At 37.3% G+C, this 23,203-nt stretch overlaps 1 protein-coding gene and 2 non-coding genes across 4 annotated transcripts in view; all 3 read left to right on the forward strand.

Moving 5' to 3' along the window:
* Nucleotides 1–320: 320 nt before the first annotated feature.
* pabir2 (PABIR family member 2) overlaps nucleotides 321–23,203 on the forward strand; it is a 47,451-nt gene continuing 24,568 nt past the window's right edge. The window contains exons 1-6 of one of the 2 annotated variants that reach the window (XM_028815776.2): nucleotides 321–1,304; nucleotides 5,248–5,326; nucleotides 16,684–16,740; nucleotides 19,104–19,147; nucleotides 20,631–20,685; nucleotides 21,162–21,254. In XM_028815776.2, coding sequence (XP_028671609.1) covers nucleotides 1,180–1,304; nucleotides 5,248–5,326; nucleotides 16,684–16,740; nucleotides 19,104–19,147; nucleotides 20,631–20,685; nucleotides 21,162–21,254 — 453 coding nt within the window. In that variant the 5' untranslated portion in view covers nucleotides 321–1,179. The remainder of the gene's footprint in view (nucleotides 1,305–5,247; nucleotides 5,327–16,683; nucleotides 16,741–19,103; nucleotides 19,148–20,630; nucleotides 20,686–21,161; nucleotides 21,255–23,203) is intronic. The other variant, XM_028815775.2, reaches the window with a different exon arrangement.
* On the forward strand, nucleotides 5,029–5,163 carry LOC114663303 (small nucleolar RNA U109). The gene has a single exon (XR_003718117.1). It is a non-coding gene; the product is annotated as a small nucleolar RNA U109 (small nucleolar RNA).
* On the forward strand, nucleotides 20,924–21,080 carry LOC114663304 (small nucleolar RNA U109). The gene has a single exon (XR_003718118.1). It is a non-coding gene; the product is annotated as a small nucleolar RNA U109 (small nucleolar RNA).

Genomic DNA, 23,203 nt, shown 5'->3' on the forward strand with positions numbered 1-23,203 from the left:
AAAACTTCATTTTTCTAATTTATCTCACAATATCACATCATTGTTTTCATCGGTATTTTTAAATAAAAATACGTTTGCGTTTCTTCTCTGCGCATGCGTACTTTACAAAAGGAACGTTAAACTATGGTGGGGGAGGGGGGACGATAAGGCGGGTATTATAAGAATCATTTCCGTGTCCAGCATGCGTGCCCTAGGATATCCCTCGTAACTTGTGTTTACTGATTGAAAGAGAATCTGTCAATCAACCACCTTTGACGTCATTGAGCCCTGCTTATTGGCTTTTAATCCTATCGCTCATCTTTTACAAGAAAGGGGCGGGATATAGAACCAATGCCGCAGCGAGTTGCAGGCGGGGAATAAACAGAATTAAGCTAAGCAGTAAGATAAGGAGGGTTTTGTCGTATCATTGAATTTCATCACGTTAAAAAGCTGGAGATGATTTGAAGCACATTCTATCAGATGGATGCTCATTTTTAAATCGAACGGGAAGTTGATTGTGGTTACTCGAATGTATTACGTGATTTGTTTATTTAATGTTTCTGTTTGGATGAGGACTGGGATTCGCTGCTAAATTGAGCTCCCGTGTTTTGAATCTCGGCCTGAGAGCACAGGCGTGCGATGATTTAGTTTCTGTTTTAGTCTGTAAGCTTTTTTTTTCATTGCCGAGACTGTGAAGGGTTTGTAATAAACAAGACGAAAAACCCCGACTTAATGTTAACAAAATTAGTCCTATGTAGACTCGTATACTCATGAAGATATTTATTTTAAGGTGTATGAATTTGTAACGTATAGCTGCATGAGCTCTGTGACTTGGAAGGTTGTCTCCCGAGCAGCAATGTTTAGGGGAGTCGGCACAATTGTTTGTAAGGTACAGCGTTTCAATGAAACAAACTCGGGGTAGCCGCCCATTGGTGCGAAAGAAAAAGAAAAAAAGTCGGATAACTTTAAAGACTTGTTGCGGCAGCTGGCCGGTCACAAGAGTGAATATAAATGCAATGGGGTCATTTTTAATGGTTAGAATGGAATTCAGCTAAGACAATAGCTGTATCTTTCTTATTCCCCTCCCTCTTTCTGCCCTTCCCGACGGCACCAGTTTCCTTATCATCATTAACAATACGCTTTAATTTCTGTAAATGCTGCACTGAAACACTTCTGGCACGTTGTGTGAAGCCTTAAGTCATGAACAACTCTGCAAATATGACCCAAGAGAAGATGGATCTGGACCTCGACTTGCCGATGTCTCTGACACAAACGGACGGGAACCTCCGGAGGTCCAACAGCGCACCTATGATCAATGGAATGAGGTAATTACATCCGCCGTTTGATTCAATTTGTTGTTTTTTTTTTTTTTTTTTTTTTACTGAAACCTAGAGACAGGTTGTATTTATGTGTGTTCTAAATGATGATAAATCGGTAAGCTAACATTAAATTTACTTTTTAATGTACTCATAGATATCTAAATCACTGTTAAAGGTACTGAATTCTCGAGTTGTTATGGTCTTTTTATTGTAGGCATATTGTTTAGTTTAGACACTAAGGCAATGCGTTTTTCAATTAAAACATTTCTACAAAATGCTAACAAAACCTCGTGGTGCTTACAGAAGGAACATATGCATTGAGTGAAAGTCTGAATCTGAATCAGTGCTCCGGATTTGAAAGTGTAGCTGGATGGAATCTCAGAATGATGCGGCTTTATAGGCGAGTTTCAGCATCAAGGACAAATGTAACCGTAAAAAGCGTGCTAATTACATTTCAATGTTTTTTTTTTTTTCTTTCAAGAAGTCAGTGTCTCAAAATAAATAGAAAGTAACTCCTGCATCAACTACTGTTTGGAAAGAGGAAAAACGTTCTAAGCATCTTACAAGATATTTAGTTAATCGTTAAACGTTATACGTTTGTTACATTAAAAGAATACTCCACTCATAAATCTTATGCTTTCTTGCAGAACAGACATAATACTCGGTCGTTTTATCTAACATATTCAATGTCTGTTTGTAAAATTGCCAGTGTTTGGCACATGTTGAGCATACGACTGGATATGACGTGGGTTACGTGGCACAGGTTTGGTGATTTTTTTTTTTTTTTAAGGGCTTATATTGGTTGCTGTTGTCCAACTTTGATCAACATAGATACCAGTTCTGTCAGGAACTTTCACCGTTTTGCATGAAAACATGAGATTAAAAATTTTTCTTGGCCATCACTAAGTATATGTGGAAGGTAATTTTAAATTAAAATCATTTTGTTTGTAGTATTCCTTGAAAGAAAAGTAATTGAGCTGTGGTGTGTAGGGCTGAAGTTAACTTCTGCAGTAGAGTTGTAGATCTAATAAGAATCATTTGCAAAGACAAAGGCAAAATCTAAATATATAAGAATCTCTAAAATTCTACAAGTGGTGTATGTTGGTACAAAATTAAGTGTAAACATTCTGCTGTGTAGAATTTGATTGTATCATGCTTTACTTTTTTTATTCTGCGCTGAAGTCTAGACTGGTTTTAGATAATCAGTTGTTCATTTATGATAAGGAATAACCCACAATACAAGCCAATGGGAACCAATGACAAACAATGTGAAAAACAGCCAAGGGGGAATAAATCTTGTTACTCATGTTGCATAATCCACATGTCAGTTGTCTAGTTGGATGTGTTTTGTATGTTGCAGGCATGCATTTCTTTCTACAGTTAAGTAGATACTTCTGGAAAAATTGGCACACATCATTTAAAGGAAACACAATTCACAAGGGATTGATCTTTTGATTTGAAGAGATGTCCCTTGACCAATGAATGAAGGGAAGAGGCGGGTTTGCAATTCAAAAACTCAATCCCATTTGAATTGCATTTCTTACTTATGATATGTGCTGCTTTTTATGGAAGTAGCTATTTAACAATAATGTAGCAAGTAATGCATGGGTTTTGCACACATTGAGCGTACGACTAGATAACTGATATAGATTATGCAACAGCAATAATGTGAGATTTTTTTCCTTCCCATGGACTGTTGTACAGCATTGATCACCATTGGCTTGTATTATATCAGACTTTTTAAAAAAAATCTGTTCTCCTTGAAATTGGAATCTTTCTCAGTCATCACTACAGAACACATGGGCTGAGTAACATATTAAAACAATACAATTTTGATTAGAGTATTCCCACAATCTATTTGAGAACTGAAAATACAGTGGGTACGGAAAGTATTCAGACCCCCTTCAATTTTTCACTATTTGTCATATTGCAGCCATTTGCTAAAATCATTTAAATTATTTTTTTCCCCTCATCAATGTACACACAGCACCCCATATTGACAGACAAAAAAAAGAATTTTTGAAATTGTTGCAGATTTATTAAAAAAGAAAAACTGAAATATCACATGGTCCTAAGTATTTCAGACCCTTTGCTCAGTATTTAGTAGAAGCACCCTTTTGAGCTAATACAGCCACGAGTCTTCTTGGGAAAGATGCAACAAGTTTTTCACACCTGGATTTGGGGATCCTCTGCCATTCCTCCTTGCAGATCCTCTCCAGTTCTGTCAGGTTGGATGGTAAACGTTGGTGGACAGCCATTTTTAGGTCTCTCCAGAGATGCTCAATTGGGTTTAAGTCAGGGCTCTGGCTGGGCCATTCAAGAACAGTCACAGAGTTATTTCGTTATTTTAGCTGTGAGCTTAGGGTCATTGTCTTGTTGGAAGGTAAACCTTCGGCCCAGTCTGAGGTCCTTAGCACTCTGGAGAAGGTTTTTGTCCAGGATATCCCTGTACTTGGCCACATTCATCTTTCCCTCGATTGCAACCAGTCGTCCTGACCCTGCAGCTGAAAAACACCCCCACAGCATGATGCTGCCACTGCCATGCTTCACTGTGGGGACTGTATTGGACAAGTGATGAGCAGTGCCTGGTTGTCTCCACACATACTGCTTAGAATTAAGGCCAACTCCCGCATGGAGTTTGCTAAAAGACACCTGAAGGACTCTGAGATGGTGAGAAATAAGATTCTCTGTTCTGATGAGACCAAGAAAGAACTTTTTGGCCTTAATTCTAAGCGGTATATGTGGAGACAACCAGGCACTGCTCATCACTTGTCCAATACAGTCCCCACAGTGAAGCATGGCGGTGGCAGCATCATGCTGTGGGGGTGTTTTTCAGCTGCAGGGACAGGACGACTGGTTGCAATTGAGGGAAAGATGAATGCGGCCAAGTACAGGGATGTCCTGGACAAAAACCTTCTCCAGAGTGCTAAGGACCTCAGACTGGGCCGAAGGTTTACCTTCCAACAAGACAATGACCCTAAGCACACCGCTAAAATAACGGAGTGGCTTCACAACAACTCTGTGACTGTTCTTGAATGGCCCAGCCAGAGCCCTGACTTAAACCCAATTGAGCATCTCTGGAGAGACCTAAAAATGGCTGTCCACCAGCGTTTACCATCCAGCCTGACAGAACTGGAGAGGATCTGCAAGGAGGAATGGCAGAGGATCCCCAAATCCAGGTGTGAAAAACTTGTTGCATCTTTCCTAAGAAGACTCATGGCTGTATTAGCTCAAAAGGGTGCTTCTACTAAATACTGAGCAAAGGGTCTGAAATACTAGGACCATGTGATATTTCAGTTTTTCTTTTTTAATAAATCTGCAACAATTTCAAAAATTCTTTTTTTTGTCTGTCAATATGGGGTGCTGTGTGTACATTGATGAGGGAAAAAAATAATTTAAATGATTTTAGCAAATGGCTGCAATATGACAAAGAGTGAAAAATTGAAGGGGGTCTGAATACTTTCCGTACCCACTGTAGTTTGTGTGTTATTGGATGAACTTCTTGCTCCTTAGGATCTTGTGGATACAAGGCTTTATATATGTCTTTCATTGGTACTTGATACATCTTTTTTGTGTGAGTGGCTTTGGGTCACAGGTAAGGCTTTCAACAGTATAAACTATTTTTGAGTTATAAAAACCTCCTGAATTTTTACAAAAATGTTTTATATTAAATATCTTGCTTTGCATGTGGCAGCTTGAAAAGGTTTCCAACATCTGCTTAGGAACCAGCAAGCTGTGGTTATTTCATCTTTCTGTGCTCATAGAGAGTTTGACTTGATGGATCACATGCTAGAATAATTTTGGAGTCAACAGGGCCACCTTCCTTTCAGTACAGGTTGAGTGGTAGTATAACACTCCAACAGCAACACCTGTAAAATTTTAAAATGCTTTCACAATATGGTTTTCTTGTGTTAAGCTTATTTTTCCCCCTTTCTTCTTAATGTTAAAGTGACAACTCCCAGGTGTTTCAAGGAGAATTTCTGCGTTGCCGAAGAAACAGCACAACAGTGGTTAATCGACAAAGTCTAGTAAGCTTACCATTCTTATTTGATAAATGTGCATGGGTGGGTGGTAGTGTTGGGTGGAAAGATTGTCTTTAGCTTCTTCTACAGAAAAGTTTATTTCATATTGCTTTAAATGTGCAGTTTGTAAGGATATTATTTTTTATTTTGTATTTAAGGATTAGTTTTTTTTTTTTTCCCCTGACAATGGTTCAGTCACAGAAGTATTTTCTCAGTTAATTGGTGGTGTGTATTTGAACCATTGTTTTGTTATATAGTCCAGCTGAGCCAAACTGACTACTAAATACATTGTGTTAAGAGTATTCAGTGCTGAATTTATGTAAAGTAAACTTGTTAATACTGTGAACTTATAGTTTGGCCTTTTGAGTCTAGCACCTTTGGTTCATTTAAGGTGAGTTGTGCAAAGCTTCCATTGCATTTCAGTGTGGTTTTCTAGCAGTCTGATAAGTGCCCATCAACAAATACACTATGGATGTTAAAAACCTATAGTAGAACAGAGATTGTGTGATTTCTGTATGATGGACTCTGTAAGGTAGGCTCAAATTGAGCACACAACTCCAAGAAGACTGCTCTAGCAAGTCTAAAGGTGACAACTCACTCCATGTATAGCCTGTGATTGGCAATATACAGTAATTCCTCCTCCATCGCGGGGGTTGCATTCCAGAGCCACCCGCGAAATAAGAAAATCCGCGAAGTAGAAACCATATGTTTATATGGTTATTTTTATATTGTCATGCTTGGGTCACAGATTTGCGCAGAAACACAGGAGGTTGTAGAGAGACAGGAACGTTATTCAAACACTGCCAACAAACATTTGTCTCTTTTTCAAAAGTTTAAACTGTGCTCCATGACAAGACAGAGATGACAGTTCCATCTCACAATTAAAAGAATGCAAACATATCTTCCTCTTCAAAGGAGCACAGAATGTCACATAGATAGAGAAAACAATCTCTAGCAAAAAAATCAATAGGGCTGTTTGGCTTTTAAGTATGCGAAGCACCAAAGCTGTTGAAGGCGGCAGCTCACACCCCCTCCGTCAGGAGCAGGGAGAGAGAGAGAGAGATAGAGACAGTTTGTTTTTCAGTCAAAAATCAATACGTGCCCTTCGAACTTTTAAGTATGCGAAGCACTGTGCAGCATGTCGTTTCAGGAAGCAGCTGCACAAAAGATAGCAACGTGAAGATAATCTTTCAGCATTTTTAGACGCGTCCGTATAGTCTAGGTGTGCGAGCAGCCCCCCTGCTCAATCCCCCTACGTCAGGATCAGAGAAAGTCAGCGCAAGAGAGAGAGAAAGTAAGTTGGGTAGCTTCTCAGCCATCTGCCAAAAGCGTACCTTTTATGAAATCAATTGGGCAAACCAACTGAGGAAGCATGTACCAGAAATTAAAAGACCCATTGTCCGCAGAAATCCGCGAACCAGCAAAAAAACCGCGATGTATATTTAAATATGCTTATATATAAAATCCGCGATGGAGTGAAGCCGCGAAAGGTGAAGCGCGATATAGCGAGGGATCACTGTATTCCAAAAGAGCTAACACTGCCTTTGCCGGTTGTATCATACACACAACACATCATTTTTATGGCAAATAGATGGGCTACACACTTGGGTAATTAACATTAAGCATTATCATTGTTGTAGATGGCTGTATTGGGAGAACATGTCAGTAAACTGATATTGTAATGTTCTTGAACTAATTATATGACTGACATATCACTGAAATGAACAGTGAAATGAGGTTTACTGTTCACTTCATTTTCCTGCTGCTTGGAGTTGCTACAGTGAAACATTTGAAGTCTGTTTAGGATTTATACAAGGTCAAAATTTGCCATAATGTTAAGCCACTTTTCGCGCTAAGTTCTTATTTTATAAATCCTAACTTTTGTGTCAGAAATGGATTACAAGTATTTCCCACGTGTAAGCACATTTTATACATGATGCCCTTGGAGCGATGCGATGTGTTGCTATATAATGTGTATATGTGACAGTAATGGCTCTAAAACATTGACACAGGTTTACAATCAATGCCATGCTAAGATATATTTAGGGTGTACTCACACTAGCGGTTTATTTCTTACCTGAGCATGTTTGTCCGAATGTAACCATCCAAAGTCTAGTTTTTTTGACTAGTGTGTTTGCTCCTGGCCAACCATACTGTACCCTAGCCCATTTGTAAGAGGTGTGCCCGGGCATGGTTCAGTAGGATTCGGGAAGAGTGTGATCGCTAAATGTGCCAGAGTATGCAAAACAGACATGATGTCAATGATGCAAGTCAGATACTGCAATTCTCATTTTGTTCGATACCAATTGAGTTAAAACAGGTTTTTATTCTCACCTTACAGATGAACATGCATTGTAGTTGGCAAGAAAAACTACAAATTCCTCCTTTAAAATCATTTGTCTCTATAAAAATCTCCTTGTACGCACAGCATGATTAACAAAACGCTGCCCACTCAATAAATCTGTAAGAGGGTTGAGTGTAATCCAGCCCTACACAACTCCCCCAAAAAAGAAACACAAAATAAGTAAAATCATTTTGAAATGCATGCTGTTACTCCATGTTCGGATCTTGTTTTGACTTTACACAAAGTCGCATGGTCAGGACAAAAATGTGCCCAGGTCCAGAGCGTGAAGTACAGGGGAGTAGGAAGACAGTCATGCTTGAGCATGGTATGGAACAAATCTGCCAAGATTGAGTACATTCCTAGTATATGTCACAATATTGTGAAAAATATTCAATTTTGGTTGACCTTCAAATGTGAAAATAGATTTTTCGTAAAATATCTAGTTGCTTGAGTTTGTACAGTAAATCCTTGCTTAGTGTCTGTAATAGCATTCCTGAAAACTATAGTGTTTATATTGCCATCACAGTTCTTAAGTAACTGTTTCTCAACCTTTCTGGTGTTGCAGCCCACATTTTCTCAAATTGGCTTCAAAACCCTCCAAGGTGTGGGTGGTATGTCCCCCTTGGTGAATTGAGTGTGGTTTTCAGAGTTAGGTAGGGGGTTTAATCTAGTCTGATTGTCTCAGCAGGGGGACTGGAACGTTGGGTAGCAGTGGATTGCCACTCTGACAACTACCATTATAAGCCGCTGGTAGCAGCCTGTTGACTGACCCAGTGGTTAAACAATTCTGTGTTTCTCTTAGAATTTTTATATGAAGCAGGAGGTGGCATTCAATTTCCACCTGATTCATCGTCTGAGAGTTATTTGCAAGTTTTCCCAGGATAGTCTGGTTTTGCTTCTGTTTTTCAAAGATGTGCTAATTATGTTATTCATTTCTGTGGTAGAACTATCAATAAGGGTGTCTGCATGAATGTCTCCAGCAGTAAACTGTGTCCTGTCCTGGATTAAGCAGGCATAGAAAAATAAGACCATTATGTCAATTAAACAACACGCAGTGCCAACACTGCAGTTATCCTTAATTTTTAACTTAAATTGTTTTTCCTCACAACCGATCTGAGGCCTAGCTACTATATATTGGCGCATATCTGTCCTTTAACTGCTTTGTCTGTTTCAGAATTGTGATTGGTTTGGCTCAAAGTAGTACCTAATCTGGGGTATAGTACCAGTCTGTCAGAGGGTATTCTCGCGTGCACACACACTATCTGTTGCCTACAACTGGCCAGTGCAGAGTCACTATTGAACCTAACAGACTTTTTTTTGAGACCTGGGAAGTAAATGTAGCTAAGTTGCAAACTCCTCACTAGAGATGTTAAAATCCATGAAATCTGGTAAGTCTTTATCAAAAAGAATATGAAACTTTTAGATATTTACACATAATTTGAAATTTTTAATGTCGAATTACAGCAGTTCAGGTTTAGCACATTTCAGTTTATTGTTGCATTTTCTGTTTAAGTTGGAAAGGTCATGTGGACCACACTGTGCATCTAGAATGTGACCTAGCATCTTATGCTACAGGTATTTATCATTTTAATGACAATCCACAGGGAGAAAGAATGCATGGCTCTCAAATGCAAGGTTTGGTTATTTTAATAAGAGAACAAAAACACGATCTCATAAAAACTAAATGTTTAAAATTTAAGCGGAAACATTTGCCAGTATGGGAGATGTTAAACTTGTGAAACAATTGTTCTATCGGTATGCTTTCTTAAATTCCAGACACTGAAACGATAAAGTCCTTTTTTTTTTTTGTTGGGGAAGGTGAACTTCTTATGAAAGGCACAGGTTCCTATTTTGCCCTCATACATCATTTAGGAAAGTACAGCACAACTCCTTTTTCACAGGTTTCTGAAATTGCCCTCTGCCAAGGGATGCTACATAGTTCATAGTCTGAAATTAAGTTACACTTAATGCACTATTAAAGCAGAGACATCAGTACCCAGTAAAGAATGCAGAGGTTTTTACTGTGGTCACATTAAAAGTCAGTAGAATATGATGGTATAGTTTCAAATTCCTCTAAAGAAAATTAATCATTAAAATCTTCTGGATTCTCACAGATGGATGGATGTTACACCTATGGGAACAAAGAAAAAGAAAATTAAGAGACAAATGCTTCGGCTTTAAATGTTTCTTTGGGGGGGGGGGGAAACTTGCATAATGCTAGTAACATTAGTGTTGAAAATGGTAAAATCTCACAGACATAAACTAATTACTGTTTCACATGCTTGCCATATTGTGTTCTAAATTTTAGATTTATTCTTTTTGGCACACCCATACCACACACTCCAGTATCTCGGCATCAGTAAAGTACGCTGTCTGTTTAGTTTGTTTCTAGCTGCTTGACTGTGATCTCACCATTGTGTCCATGGCTGTGTTAAAAAAAATCCACACATTTTTAGATTCTCATTATGTGCATCATTGGGGCATGCAAAATTAGGGCATCCGCATGGGAAAGGTTCCACAACCTGTTTTACGTGTGTGTTTTAATATATATAAAAAAAGTCATTGTGTTGCTCTTGCTGCTTTAGCGGTATAGACTGCAGAAGGAGCTATAACTTACAGTTTTGAAGGACTTTACAGGTACAGTTAGGTCCATAAATATTTGGACAGACAACTTTTTTCTAATTTTGGTGCTGTACATTACCACAATGAATTTTAAATGAAACAACTCAGATGCAGTTGAAGTGCAGACTTTCAGCTTTAAGTCAGTGGGGTGAACAAAAAGATAGCATAAAAATGTGAGGCAACTAAAGCATTTTTTTTAACACAATCCCTTCATTTCAGGGGCTCAAAAGTAATTGGACAAATTAAATAACTGGAAATAAAATGTTCATTTCTAATACTTGGTTGAAAACCCTTTGCTGGCAATGACAGCCTGAAGTCTTAAACTCATGGACATCACCAGATGTTGGGTTTCCTCCTTTTTAATGCTCTGCCAGGCCTTTACTGCAGCGGCTTTCAGTTGCTGTTTGTTTGTGGGCCTTTCTGTCTGAAGTTTAGTCTTCAACAAGTAAAATGCATGCTCAATTGGGTTAAGATCAGATGACTGTCTTGGCCATTTAAGAATTTTCCACTTCTTTGCTTTAATAAACTCCTGGGTTGCTTTGGCTGTATGTTTTGGGTCATTGTCCATCTGTATCCTGAAACGCCGCCCAATCAATTTGACTGCATTTAGCTGGATTTGAGCAGACAGTCTCTGAACACCTCAGAATTCATTCGGCTGCTTCTGTCCTGTGACATATCATCAATAAACACTATTCTTCCAGTGCCACTGGCAGCCATGCACGCCCAAGCCATCAGACTGCCTCCACCGTGTTTTACAGATGATGTGGTATGCTTTGGATAATGAGCTGTTCCACGCCTTCTCCATACTTTTTTCTTGCCATCATTCTGGTAGAGGTTGATCTTGGTTTCATCTGTCCAAAGAGTGTTTTTCCAGAACTGTGCTGGCTTTTTTAGATGTTCTTTAGCAAAGTCCAGTCTAGCCTTTCTATTCTTGAGGCTTATGAGTGGCTTGCACCTTGCAGTGCACCCTCTGTATTTACTTTCATGCAGTCTTCTCTTTATGGTAGACTTGGATATCGATACGCCTACCCCCTGGAGAGTGTTGTTCACTTGGTTGGCTGTTGTGAAGGGGTTTTTCTTCACCATGGAAATGATTCTGCAATCATCCACCACTGTTGTCTTCCGTGGACGTCCAGGTCTTTTTGCGTTGCTGAGTTCACCAGTGCTTGCTTTCTTTCTCAGGATGTACCAAACTGTAGATTTTGCCACTCGTAATATTGTAGCAATTTCTCGGATGGGTTTTTTCTGCTTTCGCAGCTTAAGGATGGCTTTTTTCACCTGCATGGAGAGCTCCTTTGACCGCATGTTGTCTGTTCACAGAAAATCTTCCACATGCAAGCACCACACCTCAAATCAACTCCAGGCCTTTTATCTGCTTAATTGATAATGACATAATGACGGACTTGCTCACACCTGCCCATGAAATAGCCTTTGAGTCAATTGTCCAATTACTTTTGAGCCCCTGAAATGAAGGGATTGTGTTAAAAAAATGTTTTAGTTGCCTCACATTTTTATGCAATCTTTTTGTTCACCCCACTGAATTAAAGCTGAAAGTCTGTACTTCAACTGCATCTGAGTTGTTTCATTTAAAATTCATTGTGGTAATGTACAGAACCAAAATTAGAAAAAAGTTGTCTCTGTCCAAATATTTATGGACCTAACTGTATGTCTTGTGTTGATGTCAGCTTTTTGAAAGAGTTAAAGATGCGAGTTGTTAGCAGCATTACTTTAACCAAATAAAATTTTAACTGCAATGGCTTCCCTCCAAATTGTAACATGTTCAATTTAACATGGGTGCGGGATTGGCTTGTGTGACAATTATTGCCCTTGATATTGTAATTGTCATTATAAAAGTGCAATGATGCATATTTTTTTGCCAACTTTATATGCTGTATTAGGACTTGCAAATTAGCTAAAATGTAAAGTTTTAATATTCAAATGAAAAATAAGTACAAATTCAAGCTTAGTTTATTGACATTAAAAAAAAAAAAAAAAAAAATCCCCTACATTCCTAATGGCTGGGTGCAAAAGTCCATCTCTGTACATTGAGCCATGAAAAGGAGCTACATATGAGCCACACATGCTGGCATTGTGCTTTGCTACATTATTAGTTTCAACTTTTTTTTTTTTTTTTTTACTTGTGCATCTGCAAATATGAATTACTTATGACATAGTTGCATGTGTTCCTCCTGCAACACTCAACTTGAGTACTGCAGTGCAAACTTACTGTGACATGCCTTGGTGCCAAATAGGCGCAGACAGAGCAGTTTAGGATTAGAAGAAATACTGGTTAGACTGTGACAGGGTGAGAATAGTGAGCAAAGTCACATGTTTACATATTTATAAAAAAAAAAAAAAAATAGGCAGGTAGGTCAAAGGCAGATTTGTTTTATTATTTTGGAAGTGTTCTACAGGCAGCGGCAGATACTATTTATATTGTGGTATTCTGATTAAAAAGCCATTAGGCACTTTTGAACTCATTTAGATAAACAGGATTATCACAGTATAAAGTTTTTTTTTTTTTTTTTTTTTTTTTTTTCTCTCCTTGACCAACGCAGCAATATTTTAACGAAAGTCATCTGAAAATGTGTAATTATACCTTTTATTGTTTTAGGTTTTGTATCTCAAACCAGCAGCAACATAAAATGAAGACTTAATTGTGGGACAAGGAGTTTTGGGTGATGAGGCTCTTTAAAGTTGGGTTTTAAAGTGCTGTAAAAAAATTGTAATCGGAATCTGTACACTAATTTTACATTTGCTTTAAAAAGGACGTCTTAGTATTACACAGCAGTCAAGGATCTCGGGTTTAAGATTGAATGGGACAAAATCGGATGAAAAGGAATACTTTTGGGGCACAGGAGAAACATTTACAAAAACTGCTCTAAATACACTTCTAGGTCAAAGTGCACAGTAATGGGCTACAAAATAAGATTATGTTGTGAATGGGGTTGGCTGTAAGTTGTACTAATGAAGATTACAAGGTCACTATTCATATTTATGAAAAGGCTGATCGCTGAATTGAAGCACACAAACAGATCCGTAAAATACTGCAGATTTGCATAGTACGCCTGGAGTAACATGATGCTAAAATTTTTGCTGGTAAAACAAACGGTCATTCTTTGACAATTGAATGTCAGCTTTTGTCTTGATACAATTTTTTTTTTTTTTTTTTAAATAAATTTGAATTATATTTGAAAAGTGACTTTCGATCTGACAGCCCTATTCTGTATATACACAGTACAGTATTACATCACATTACAACTGATTAAAACAATTTTGATGTAAAATTAAGTTGAATTCATTAAAGTTAGTGTTTGAAACAATACTGTTTACAATAAAAAGTGGTACAGTATTTTTTTTTTTATATTGTATATGGGGAAAATATTTAAGAAGGAAATGTTAAATTGGGGTTCTGTTGTATTAAAAAATATTGTATGTGCATGTAAAATCAAAGCAGATGATACAATCTGAAATAATAGTAAGGTAAGATTAAAAAGTTAATGTCAACACAACATGATAGTTCTGCCGTATAAATGTGAAAAATATTAAATGCAAACATTTTATGAAGCAAGCTCAAACTGTTTAAATGGTAACATTTACATGTTGCTGCTGCCATTGTCATTTATATAAGGTGCCAGAATATACACACAGCACCCTCAAATTGGAAAAGCACATTACAGTAATCCTCCCCCCACCCCCACCCCCTGCGAAAGGTGAAAATCCGCAAAGTAGAAACCATATGTTTATATGGTTATTTTTATATTGTCATGCTTGGGTCACAGATTTGCACAGAAACACAGGAGGTTGTAGAGAGATAGGAACGTTATTCAAACATTGCCAACAAACATTTGTCTCTTTTTCAAAAGTTTAAACTGTGCTCCATGACAAGAAAGAGATGATAGTTCCGTCTCACAATTAAAAGAATGCAAACATATCTTCCTCTTCAAAGGAGTGCGCGTCAGGAGCAAATAATGTCAGAGAGAGAAAGAAAAGCAAACAAATGAATAGGGCTGTTTGGGCTTTTAAGTATGCGAAGCACCGCCGGACAACGCAGCTGCTAGGAAGGGAGCAATGTAAAGGTAGCCTTTCAGCATTTTTTTAGAGGAGCGTCCGTATCGTCTAGTGGTGCAAATAGCCCCCCCTGCTCACACCCCCTCCGTCAGGAGCACAGAATGTCAGAGAGTGAGAGGGAGAGACAGAGAAAAACAAACGATTAAAAATCAATACGTGTCGTTCGAGCTTTTAAGTATGTGAAGCACCGTGCGGGAAGCATATTGCTTGACAAAACAGCCACATTTAAGCCCAGCAAGGAAGAGAGCAATGTGAAGGTAGTCTTTCAGTGTTTTTTGAGGAGCGACCGTATCTTCTAGGGGTGCGAACAGCCCCCGTGCTCACAATATATTTGAGTTTTATTTAATACGTAATACGTGCTCTGATTGGGTTGCTTCTCAGCCATCTGCCAATAGCGTCCATTGTATAAAATCAACTAGGCAAACCAACTGAGGAAGCATGTACCAGAAATTAAAAGACCCATTGTACGCAGAAATCCGCGAACCAGCAAAAAATCCACGATATATATTTAAATAGGCTTACATATAAAATCCACGATAGAGTGAAGCCGTGAAAGTCGAAACGCGATATAGCGAGGGATTACTGTACTGCTAATACTTTTAAAGTTGGCTATATGCTTACACAGTATTTGTATGTTATAAGCAAAGGTCTGAGTTGTATGTAAAGAATGTTAATATTTCAACAGCCTATGCACTATGTTATGCACAGTTTTTAGGTTTGGCATAAATGTCAGAATACTCAACCAATCGCTCAGCCCAGCCTATGACCAAAGCCCCAGTCACTGACGGCAACAGTGTTCACTATGTTTGCAATGTTATCTGTAATCTTGCAAACTGCTTTTCCTTCAAGCTGTAGGTGGATAGTGCAACTCTGTCCTTGAACAGTTATTTCAAAAGTTAAGAAAAATATGTTTGCAAACTTTCTTTTCAGCATAAATTCGTTAATTTAATGAACTGTTGGCTCCTACATGCTTCCATAGTTTTGCTCGATCACAAATCAGTTGTGATTGTATAAAATGCCATTTATTTCAGATCCATTTCTGTCGGTGGTTTTGAATAAAGTAAAGGCAACCCACCTTTTGAAAAACAATTGTCAATGGGGTCAATATATTTTCTACCCTGGGTGGTGTTCATTTTTGACAGCCTTCATTGTGATCAGTTTTAAGCATTTTCCTGTTTTATAGGCCTCTAGTTGTTTACAAAATATTTTCTGTAACAACATTCTTTGTATCATATCTTAAAAATAAAATGAAATGGGCAAACTTGGAAATATCTATGGATTCGTCCATCTGTAATGAGAAGTACTTGCACTTAATATTTTGAAGAACTTGTGTCCGAATATCTGCCCTGTCAGTTATTGTTCTTTGTATCATATTATTGGAGAGAGGTATTGTTTTGAGCTTGTAAGCTTCTTTTTCACCAACCATTATTTGCACCATATCAACAGCTGTCAGTAAAATCAGATTTTCAGCAGTTGTATGTGGCTTACTAGCTTTTACAATGAGAAATGTAACTGAATAACTTGCTAGTAATGCTTTTTCATTTGTAGCGGTTGCCGAAGTAAAAATGGCTTGCTCCTTGTGGAGGTTGCTTAGCTTTCTTTCAAAGAATTCCCCTGGCTTTTCTTTTTTGCCTGGATGTTTGGTTTTCAAATGTCGAGGTAGCTTTGACGGCTTCATACTTTTCTTTTGACAACACTTTTGACGAACTATACATAAGGACTTGTTTGAAATAATAGTTAAACCTTATTTGAGAGATTAATTGTTGTACAATGTATTTTCCTTTTAATTCTTGTCACTGCCAGACATAGAAGGTTCCAATGATCTTTTTTTTTTTTTTTTTAATTTATCCATCTCTGACAATTTAGTATAGATTGTACTTATCGTTGAACATTTGATATCATACTTGTCACTCAACAGCACAGTGCATATCTTGGAAATGATGCTTCATCGTGCTTCACTGCTTGTATAGATAAAGCCGAATTGAAATATCCAGAAGACTTCAATCCCATCTAGCAAAGATGCAGTGATTTAAAAATACAGTAATTAGCAAGTGCTTTCTCAAACTTGGTGGAAAGTCCAGGAAACAGATTGCCAGTGTTTGTATAATTTAATGATCATTACTAACCAAGAATTTTGAAAGGAAAAAGGCTGGAAATGAATACACTGTGTTGTTCCGGTCAGTGCTACATAGAAAAAAAAAATTGCCTCACCTCACTAAAGAGGTTGTGTGTGTATATGACCTCATTACTACTTTGAAAGGTAATGGTATGTCTGAACTATTTTTAAAAGGACCAATTAAGTAACAATTTTTTTCCTATATTTTAGATGGTTCCATCTTCTCCTATTCGTGTACCTAGTAGCCGGCTTCATCAGATCAAACAGGTATGAAACCTCAGGAAATAATTTTTGTTAAAATTTTTGAAGGTATGTCACTTGAAGTCTCCCTCCTGTTGTCTGATTGTCAGTAACTTGGGAACTATAAAACAATTTTATATTTCCTAAAATTCTGCTTACAGTATATACTGTAGAAAAGTTAATAGACCTAAATGGTTAAGGTTAGTAAGTTATTTCAGAACTGGTGTGGCATCATAATATCAGACCATTTATCAGGAATACTCAATATTCAAGTCTAGAGAAATTTATTGAAATGATTAAACAAATCCTAATGCTTAATACATCGAAATATGTTCACAATGTACAACTTAGTGTAATTGTATTATGCATGTCTGTTTCATAAGGGGTTACACTGTAGTTAGAAACACAGCTTTTAAGGAAGAACTTTTTTCTCACTCTGACTTGTAGGAAAGAGGGCTTAATCACTCATCAGTTTTTAAAAAATTGCCAGCATTGTGGAAGGCAAAACCAATAATAAAAAATGGCCACAAAGGAGAACACCAGATCAGTGTAGGATGGATGAGGGATCTGTGTTTCATTTTCTTTCCAGGTAGCTAGAAATATGAAGTTCTGTACAGTTTGAGATTCATAAATCAGCAGAAGTCTACATTAAATACTTTCTATGTTGTGAACACAGCAATGGACTATTTTCACAAATATTCTTGTTGAAATAAAGTATAATTTATTTATAACATAAGGATAATAGAAGATAGATATATGTAAGTATATGTACACTGTTCAGCCACAGAATTAAAACCACTGACAGGTGAAGTGGAATGGCACCTGTCAAGGAGTGGCATATATTAGGCAGCAGGAGAACAGTTGGCTCTTAAAGGTGATAAATGGGCAAGTATTAAGATTTGTGTGACTATGACAAGGGCAACATTGTGATGGCTAGACAACTGGGTTGTCTTCTAAATGGTGTTGTGGGGTGTTCCCATTATGCAGTGGTTACTACATACCAAAAGTGGTCCATGGCAGGACAACCAGTGACAAGGTTATTGGGTGCTTAATGCTCATTAATATACATGGGGCACAAAGAGCAGCCCGTCTGGTCTGATACCGCATAAGAGGTACTATTGCTCAAATTACTGAAAAACATATTGCTAACCATGAGAGAAAGGTGTCTGAGCACACAGGTCATCACAGCTTACTGCATATGGACCTTTGTAGCCGCAATCTTATCTGGGTGTCCACAGGCAAAAGCACTTACAAGTGAACATCACAAGTGGACCATAGAGTAATGAAAGGCGGTGGCTTAGTGTAGTGAATTACTTTTTTTCTAAGATCATGTGAATGGCCTGGTGTGTGTGAGTTATTTATAAGGGGAACAGATGCTTGGATTTGTTGACGGAGTGCAGGAGTGATGGGTGCAGACGAGAAGGGACATTGTGGTGCGTGTGAACAGAATGAAGTGAACAAGTGAGTAAAGTGGAGTGAGAAGATAGTATAGACGGATGAGATTAGTCTTATTGCAGTTAAAGTTGAGATCACAGAGCTTCTTTTGTGTCAGCATCTCCAGGTAGTCTCCTTCCTCAGAAGGTTTCAACCACCTGAGGAACATGTCTCTCAAGCCAGGACTCTGGGCCGCTACACTGTTATTTCCATGGGGCACCAGTTGTAAAACACTTGCATTGAGTATAATCAAGTAATTTTTGTTGACAAAACTCCGTAAGTACTGTCCTCAGTTGTTTAACACAAGTTTAAATGTGTGCCCATTTAAGAGATACTTATTCTTTAAAGCAGTTTTCAGCAGTGCATTCAAAGTCAAAAGTCGTTTCGATCATTTAATTTTACTTTAACACGTGTGTGTCTCTCGTGCTATGCTAATTTAAGAATTACTGCGTTGACCTTGTTTTCTTATTGCCTTCTTTTGAACTTGCCTTGTAGGAAAGGTATTCAAATTCCTGTTGTAATTGCTCAAGTAGGATTTTGTTAAAAGGTTAGGTTTAAGGTTAAACCTAGCCATTAATTTTGTAAGTTCTTTTGTGCTGATTCTATGTTAAATCATTTTTCATGATTTATACTAACTCTGTGCTAGTAAGTCAAAAGTTACAGCCAGGCCAAACAGTGCGCTTGATGGAGGAAGCCCAGATCTGGGTTTTGCAAATGTTTTTAAAGAAAGAAGTACAGGTCTTGCCATTGGATTCTTGGGTGCACATAAGGTGGTGTGATGGTTTTTCTTTTTTTTTTTTTTTTTTTTGGTCATTTAATACTGTACTCTGAAATTGTCAGACTCGCATAAAAAATAAATAAAAGTTGTTGCTAATTGGCAGTTTCAGTACCAAATTTACTTGAGTTACTTTAAAACCTTTATTTATGCCAACCAGAATTTGTTTCCTTATTTGTAGGAGGAAGGGGTGGATGTTATGAACAGAGAGACTGCGCATGAAAGGTAATTGTCCAATCAGTGTTTAATATTTTAAAAACTGAATGAATATTAAAACAAATGCAATGTAATGAATTCAATGATAAATTGTAAATTTCCAAAATGAACATAAATTAATGAAGAAAAATAGCATTTTCTTACAAGGACAACTTTTTTTTTTTTATACTATTTTAAGGGATATGTAAATGAGTATTCGTTACTCTTCTCCTTGCCAGTGCTGAATTCTGAAGGGTTTTAAAATTTAAGATGGTTGGCATAACGTAGGGTTTTTTTACCAGCTTTAATTCCTCAGAACTCATATTCTAAAAATCAATTCTGTATTTGGTGTTTAAGATTTTGAACACTTAACTATTAGTTGTTTAATCCGATTAGTAAACTAAGTCATGATATGCTTATTGATATGTTTTTGTAGTGCAAACACTATTAGCCATATCTTTTGAGTGATAAACAATCTATAATTCTTTCTTTAATTGTAATTTTTGGGATATGTACATTCTTGGACTGTGGTTGAAAGTGTAGGACTTTGCTCCAGTGACATTTAATTACTTGGACTCTATTGTGGTTCACCATTATCTTTCATAATGTACTGTATTTATTTCAATTATTGGTTTAAAACAGTAAATAGGTTAAACTGATGCATTTGAATCTCATACACTAATTGGTTAAGTATAAATTTTTAACAGCTTCTGCATTAATTATCTGTGAATTTTTTTGTAGAACCGAAAACCCCAAAGTCTTGTTTTACAATACCTTTTTGAATTACTAAACAACTGCTATAAAGGCAACTTATTTCAGTGTACTTGGATGTTTGTTCCTTGTTTTCACAATTGGCACTTTTTAAAACAATTCTACAATAATATATGCTCTGTAATACACTTGAAATGACCCTGAAGGCCTGTTAATGTTGGAAATAGTTAAGCAGAAAACACTGTAGTAGCTTGAATTATCTTGGTCTTGCTAAAAATTGGCTAGATGTTCTGAAATCTTTGCTTCACGTATAAACATGTCTACTGTCATCTCTGTGTAGACATTTACTTAATTTGCTGTATTTTTAACCTAAGTTGAGTAATTTGCTGTTTGTCTAGAATATTGCCACAGTATGTGCTTTACAGTGGATTCTTCAAATGACCTGCTTTGTATTTATATGTAGCGGGCATTCACTTTTTGGCACACATCGATTGTTTAACATACATATTTGAAGTTATTGAGCGATCATTTCAGTTATGATCAATTACCGGCATTTCATTTTAATTTTCATTGTTTATTATTAAAATACCTAGAGTTTGTATCTTAGGGGTATTCAGGCAGATTTACATGAAGTTGTATAAATGTTTTTTTTTTTTTAAATTGGGTTTTTTGTTTTTTCATTTGCAATAAGTGTAATTTAATTTTAAGCTAGCCACATACTGTATATTGGCAGATAAATATTGTACCTGTCCACATTGAGTGTGTATGTGCAAGTTTTCAAGCCTAGTTGTGCTTTCCTTAGGGAGGTGCAAGCAGCCATGCAGATGAGTCAGTCCTGGGAGGAGAGCCTTATCCTGGTAAGTTTAAGGTGCTCTCTTCAAAAAAAAAAAAAAAAAAAAAAAAACACAACTGGAATTTCAAATCCAAATATATTTTAATTATCTATTCAGATTTTAGAGTATGTAATGTTTTTAAAGGTATATCTTAAGGTTTGTGTGTATGTATAGTTAAATTTTCTTATGCTGCATTCGACTAATATCATTAGAATACAGTTCTATTTTTTGTTCTTAGGAACTCTTAAGGTTTATAACTTTTCTGCATGTGGTATATCATGAAGGATTGAACGTTTCGTTTCTTTCTGTTCCCATCCCAGGTGTTGGATGTCTGTATCACATGCTAGAATAAATATGGAGTTTAATGGGATGCTAGTCTTCTAGTACAGGCTGAGTGGTAGTGTCCTCCTCCTACATCCATCAACTTGGAATGAAAGAAAATAGTGTGACTGTATATAGACCTTCCTTGAATACTGTCTTTTTTTTTACCCCCATAATAGAGTGACAATGATCTAGATAAATCCTCATCTCCAAGGCGGGTAGATTTTGTTCCAGTGTCTCCAGCACCATCTCCCACCCGTGGAATAGGGAAGGTAAAAAAGTTAAATTAAGATACTGGCATCTTAAGAAATGTGCTTTATTACATTAACATTTTTTAATTTGTGAAATTTCTAATTTTTATGTTCTGTGTTATAATTTCAAAAACATTCAGGGCTAATTAGAGCCTTCTTCCCAATACAGTTGGGATGGGGTCAAGCACCTTGTGACTCTTTTATTGGATGAAATGGGTTAAGAAAATGTTTGGTTAATTTGCAGGATTTAGACAAGTTTTTCTGGGGGGAAAAAAAAATAGGAAGGCACTTTGGTTATTGCTGCTGCTTCTTGGATTCAGCATCATTGGTCTAAATGCTTTCTTCAGTTTTCCTCCCACATATCAAAGATGTGCATGTGAGACATTGCAACTTTAAACTGTGATTGTGGCTGTGTGTTTGGTTTGCAAAGGACTAGTGCCCTTCTTTGCAAACTTTTAAAATTGATATACTTTTTTTTTTTTTGTAACTTCATCTCTTCCTTACCTCATTTCTTACTACCATAATACTGAAATAACATGAGCTTGTACATTTGAAATAACTCCTTTAAACCATTTCTCTCATGCATTCATAGGCTATACAGTTAACCTGTAGTTATTTGTACTGTATTCTTATATAGCTGTTTTACCTATTGCAATTTCTATTCTGAGTCCTTTTTTCAAATCACAAGTTGTTGCTCTTAAATTTTCTTAACCATTTAAATTTTGGAGCAAACCTCTCATGCATTAACTCTTTTAGGGCTAATTTTTTTTTTGTTTCTTTTCTCCCAGGGCTGAATATTTTTCCAAAAACTAACATTTTTTAAAAAAGAACACAAAGCAATTGTTTAACATATCAAATCAACAAAAAATATTTCCTTTTGACAAATGTTACTGTCTTGCATGTTGTTTGAGCCTGCATACTCTATGATTTCACATACATATCACATACATTTTACACAGCAAAGTCTGATCTCGCTCAAAGCAGCCAATTTCAGTCATTGCCACATTGCACTCCTTACTATACGTGTTGCTTTGGTGCCTATTTTTCAATTGTCTGTTGCTGCACTTTCTAACATATATTGTTAGTGTGTACTGTAGAGAGACAAGTCACCCATTTGCCATCATGCCATGCCACTGCCACCAAGTTTTCTGCCAGCATGAAAACCGTATTGTCACCTCTTTTCATCTTCTGAAACTTTATGAACTTTATGTATGGCATTATAGCCTGGCTCACCCCATGGGATTTGCTTCTGTTTATTACAGAAGTGAATAAAACTTTGCAGCAGCACGTACCAAAGCCACCAGGGGACAAAACACGTTTGGACCAATGCTCCCTGAAGTTATATCACCAATTCTGTCTCATCTCTATTTGTAATGCCACAGCGCGCTTCATCTTGTCTTTCGTTGTGGGTTTCCACTTTGAAAAACGAGAATGCGATGCAAACGCAGCCCGAGATTCAAAAAAAATCTCTGCCTACCTGTTTGTCTCGTCTGACAGTAGCTGAAAAGCAGCATCAAGAGAGAGCAGTCTGAAGTACAGCAGCTGGTGATCTGTCGTGTCCAACAGCAAGCCATGCCGTCTTGTAAACTCCGGTAGCCAGATCAGCTCTCAACGGATCAATGTCTGTGTATTTATCCCATGCGAACCTTGCCGTAGATGCATCGGCTGCGCGAAGGCACGCAACTGGCAGCAGATCCGCTGGCGCGGCATCGGCTGGTGTCTGATCAGCTGATGCCTGCTTCTAACTCTCTTGCTCGATCTCCTGATCACTGCCAATAAAGTCCGATTCTGAAAAATCAAGAGTCCGACTCCGCGATAATGCGCATAATGCGAGTGTTTTCTTTTCTGCACTTGCTTCGCTGCCTTTTCACATGTCGGTGCCATCTTGCCTGTTTACATTTCGCAACTCACGCACACGCAAGGTTTATTTGCCGAGTCAACGAGTCTAGCATTCCTCCAAGCACAGAGGG

This window comes from Erpetoichthys calabaricus, chromosome 12 (assembly GCF_900747795.2).
Source record: "Erpetoichthys calabaricus chromosome 12, fErpCal1.3, whole genome shotgun sequence".
Classification (NCBI taxonomy): domain Eukaryota; kingdom Metazoa; phylum Chordata; class Cladistia; order Polypteriformes; family Polypteridae; genus Erpetoichthys; species Erpetoichthys calabaricus.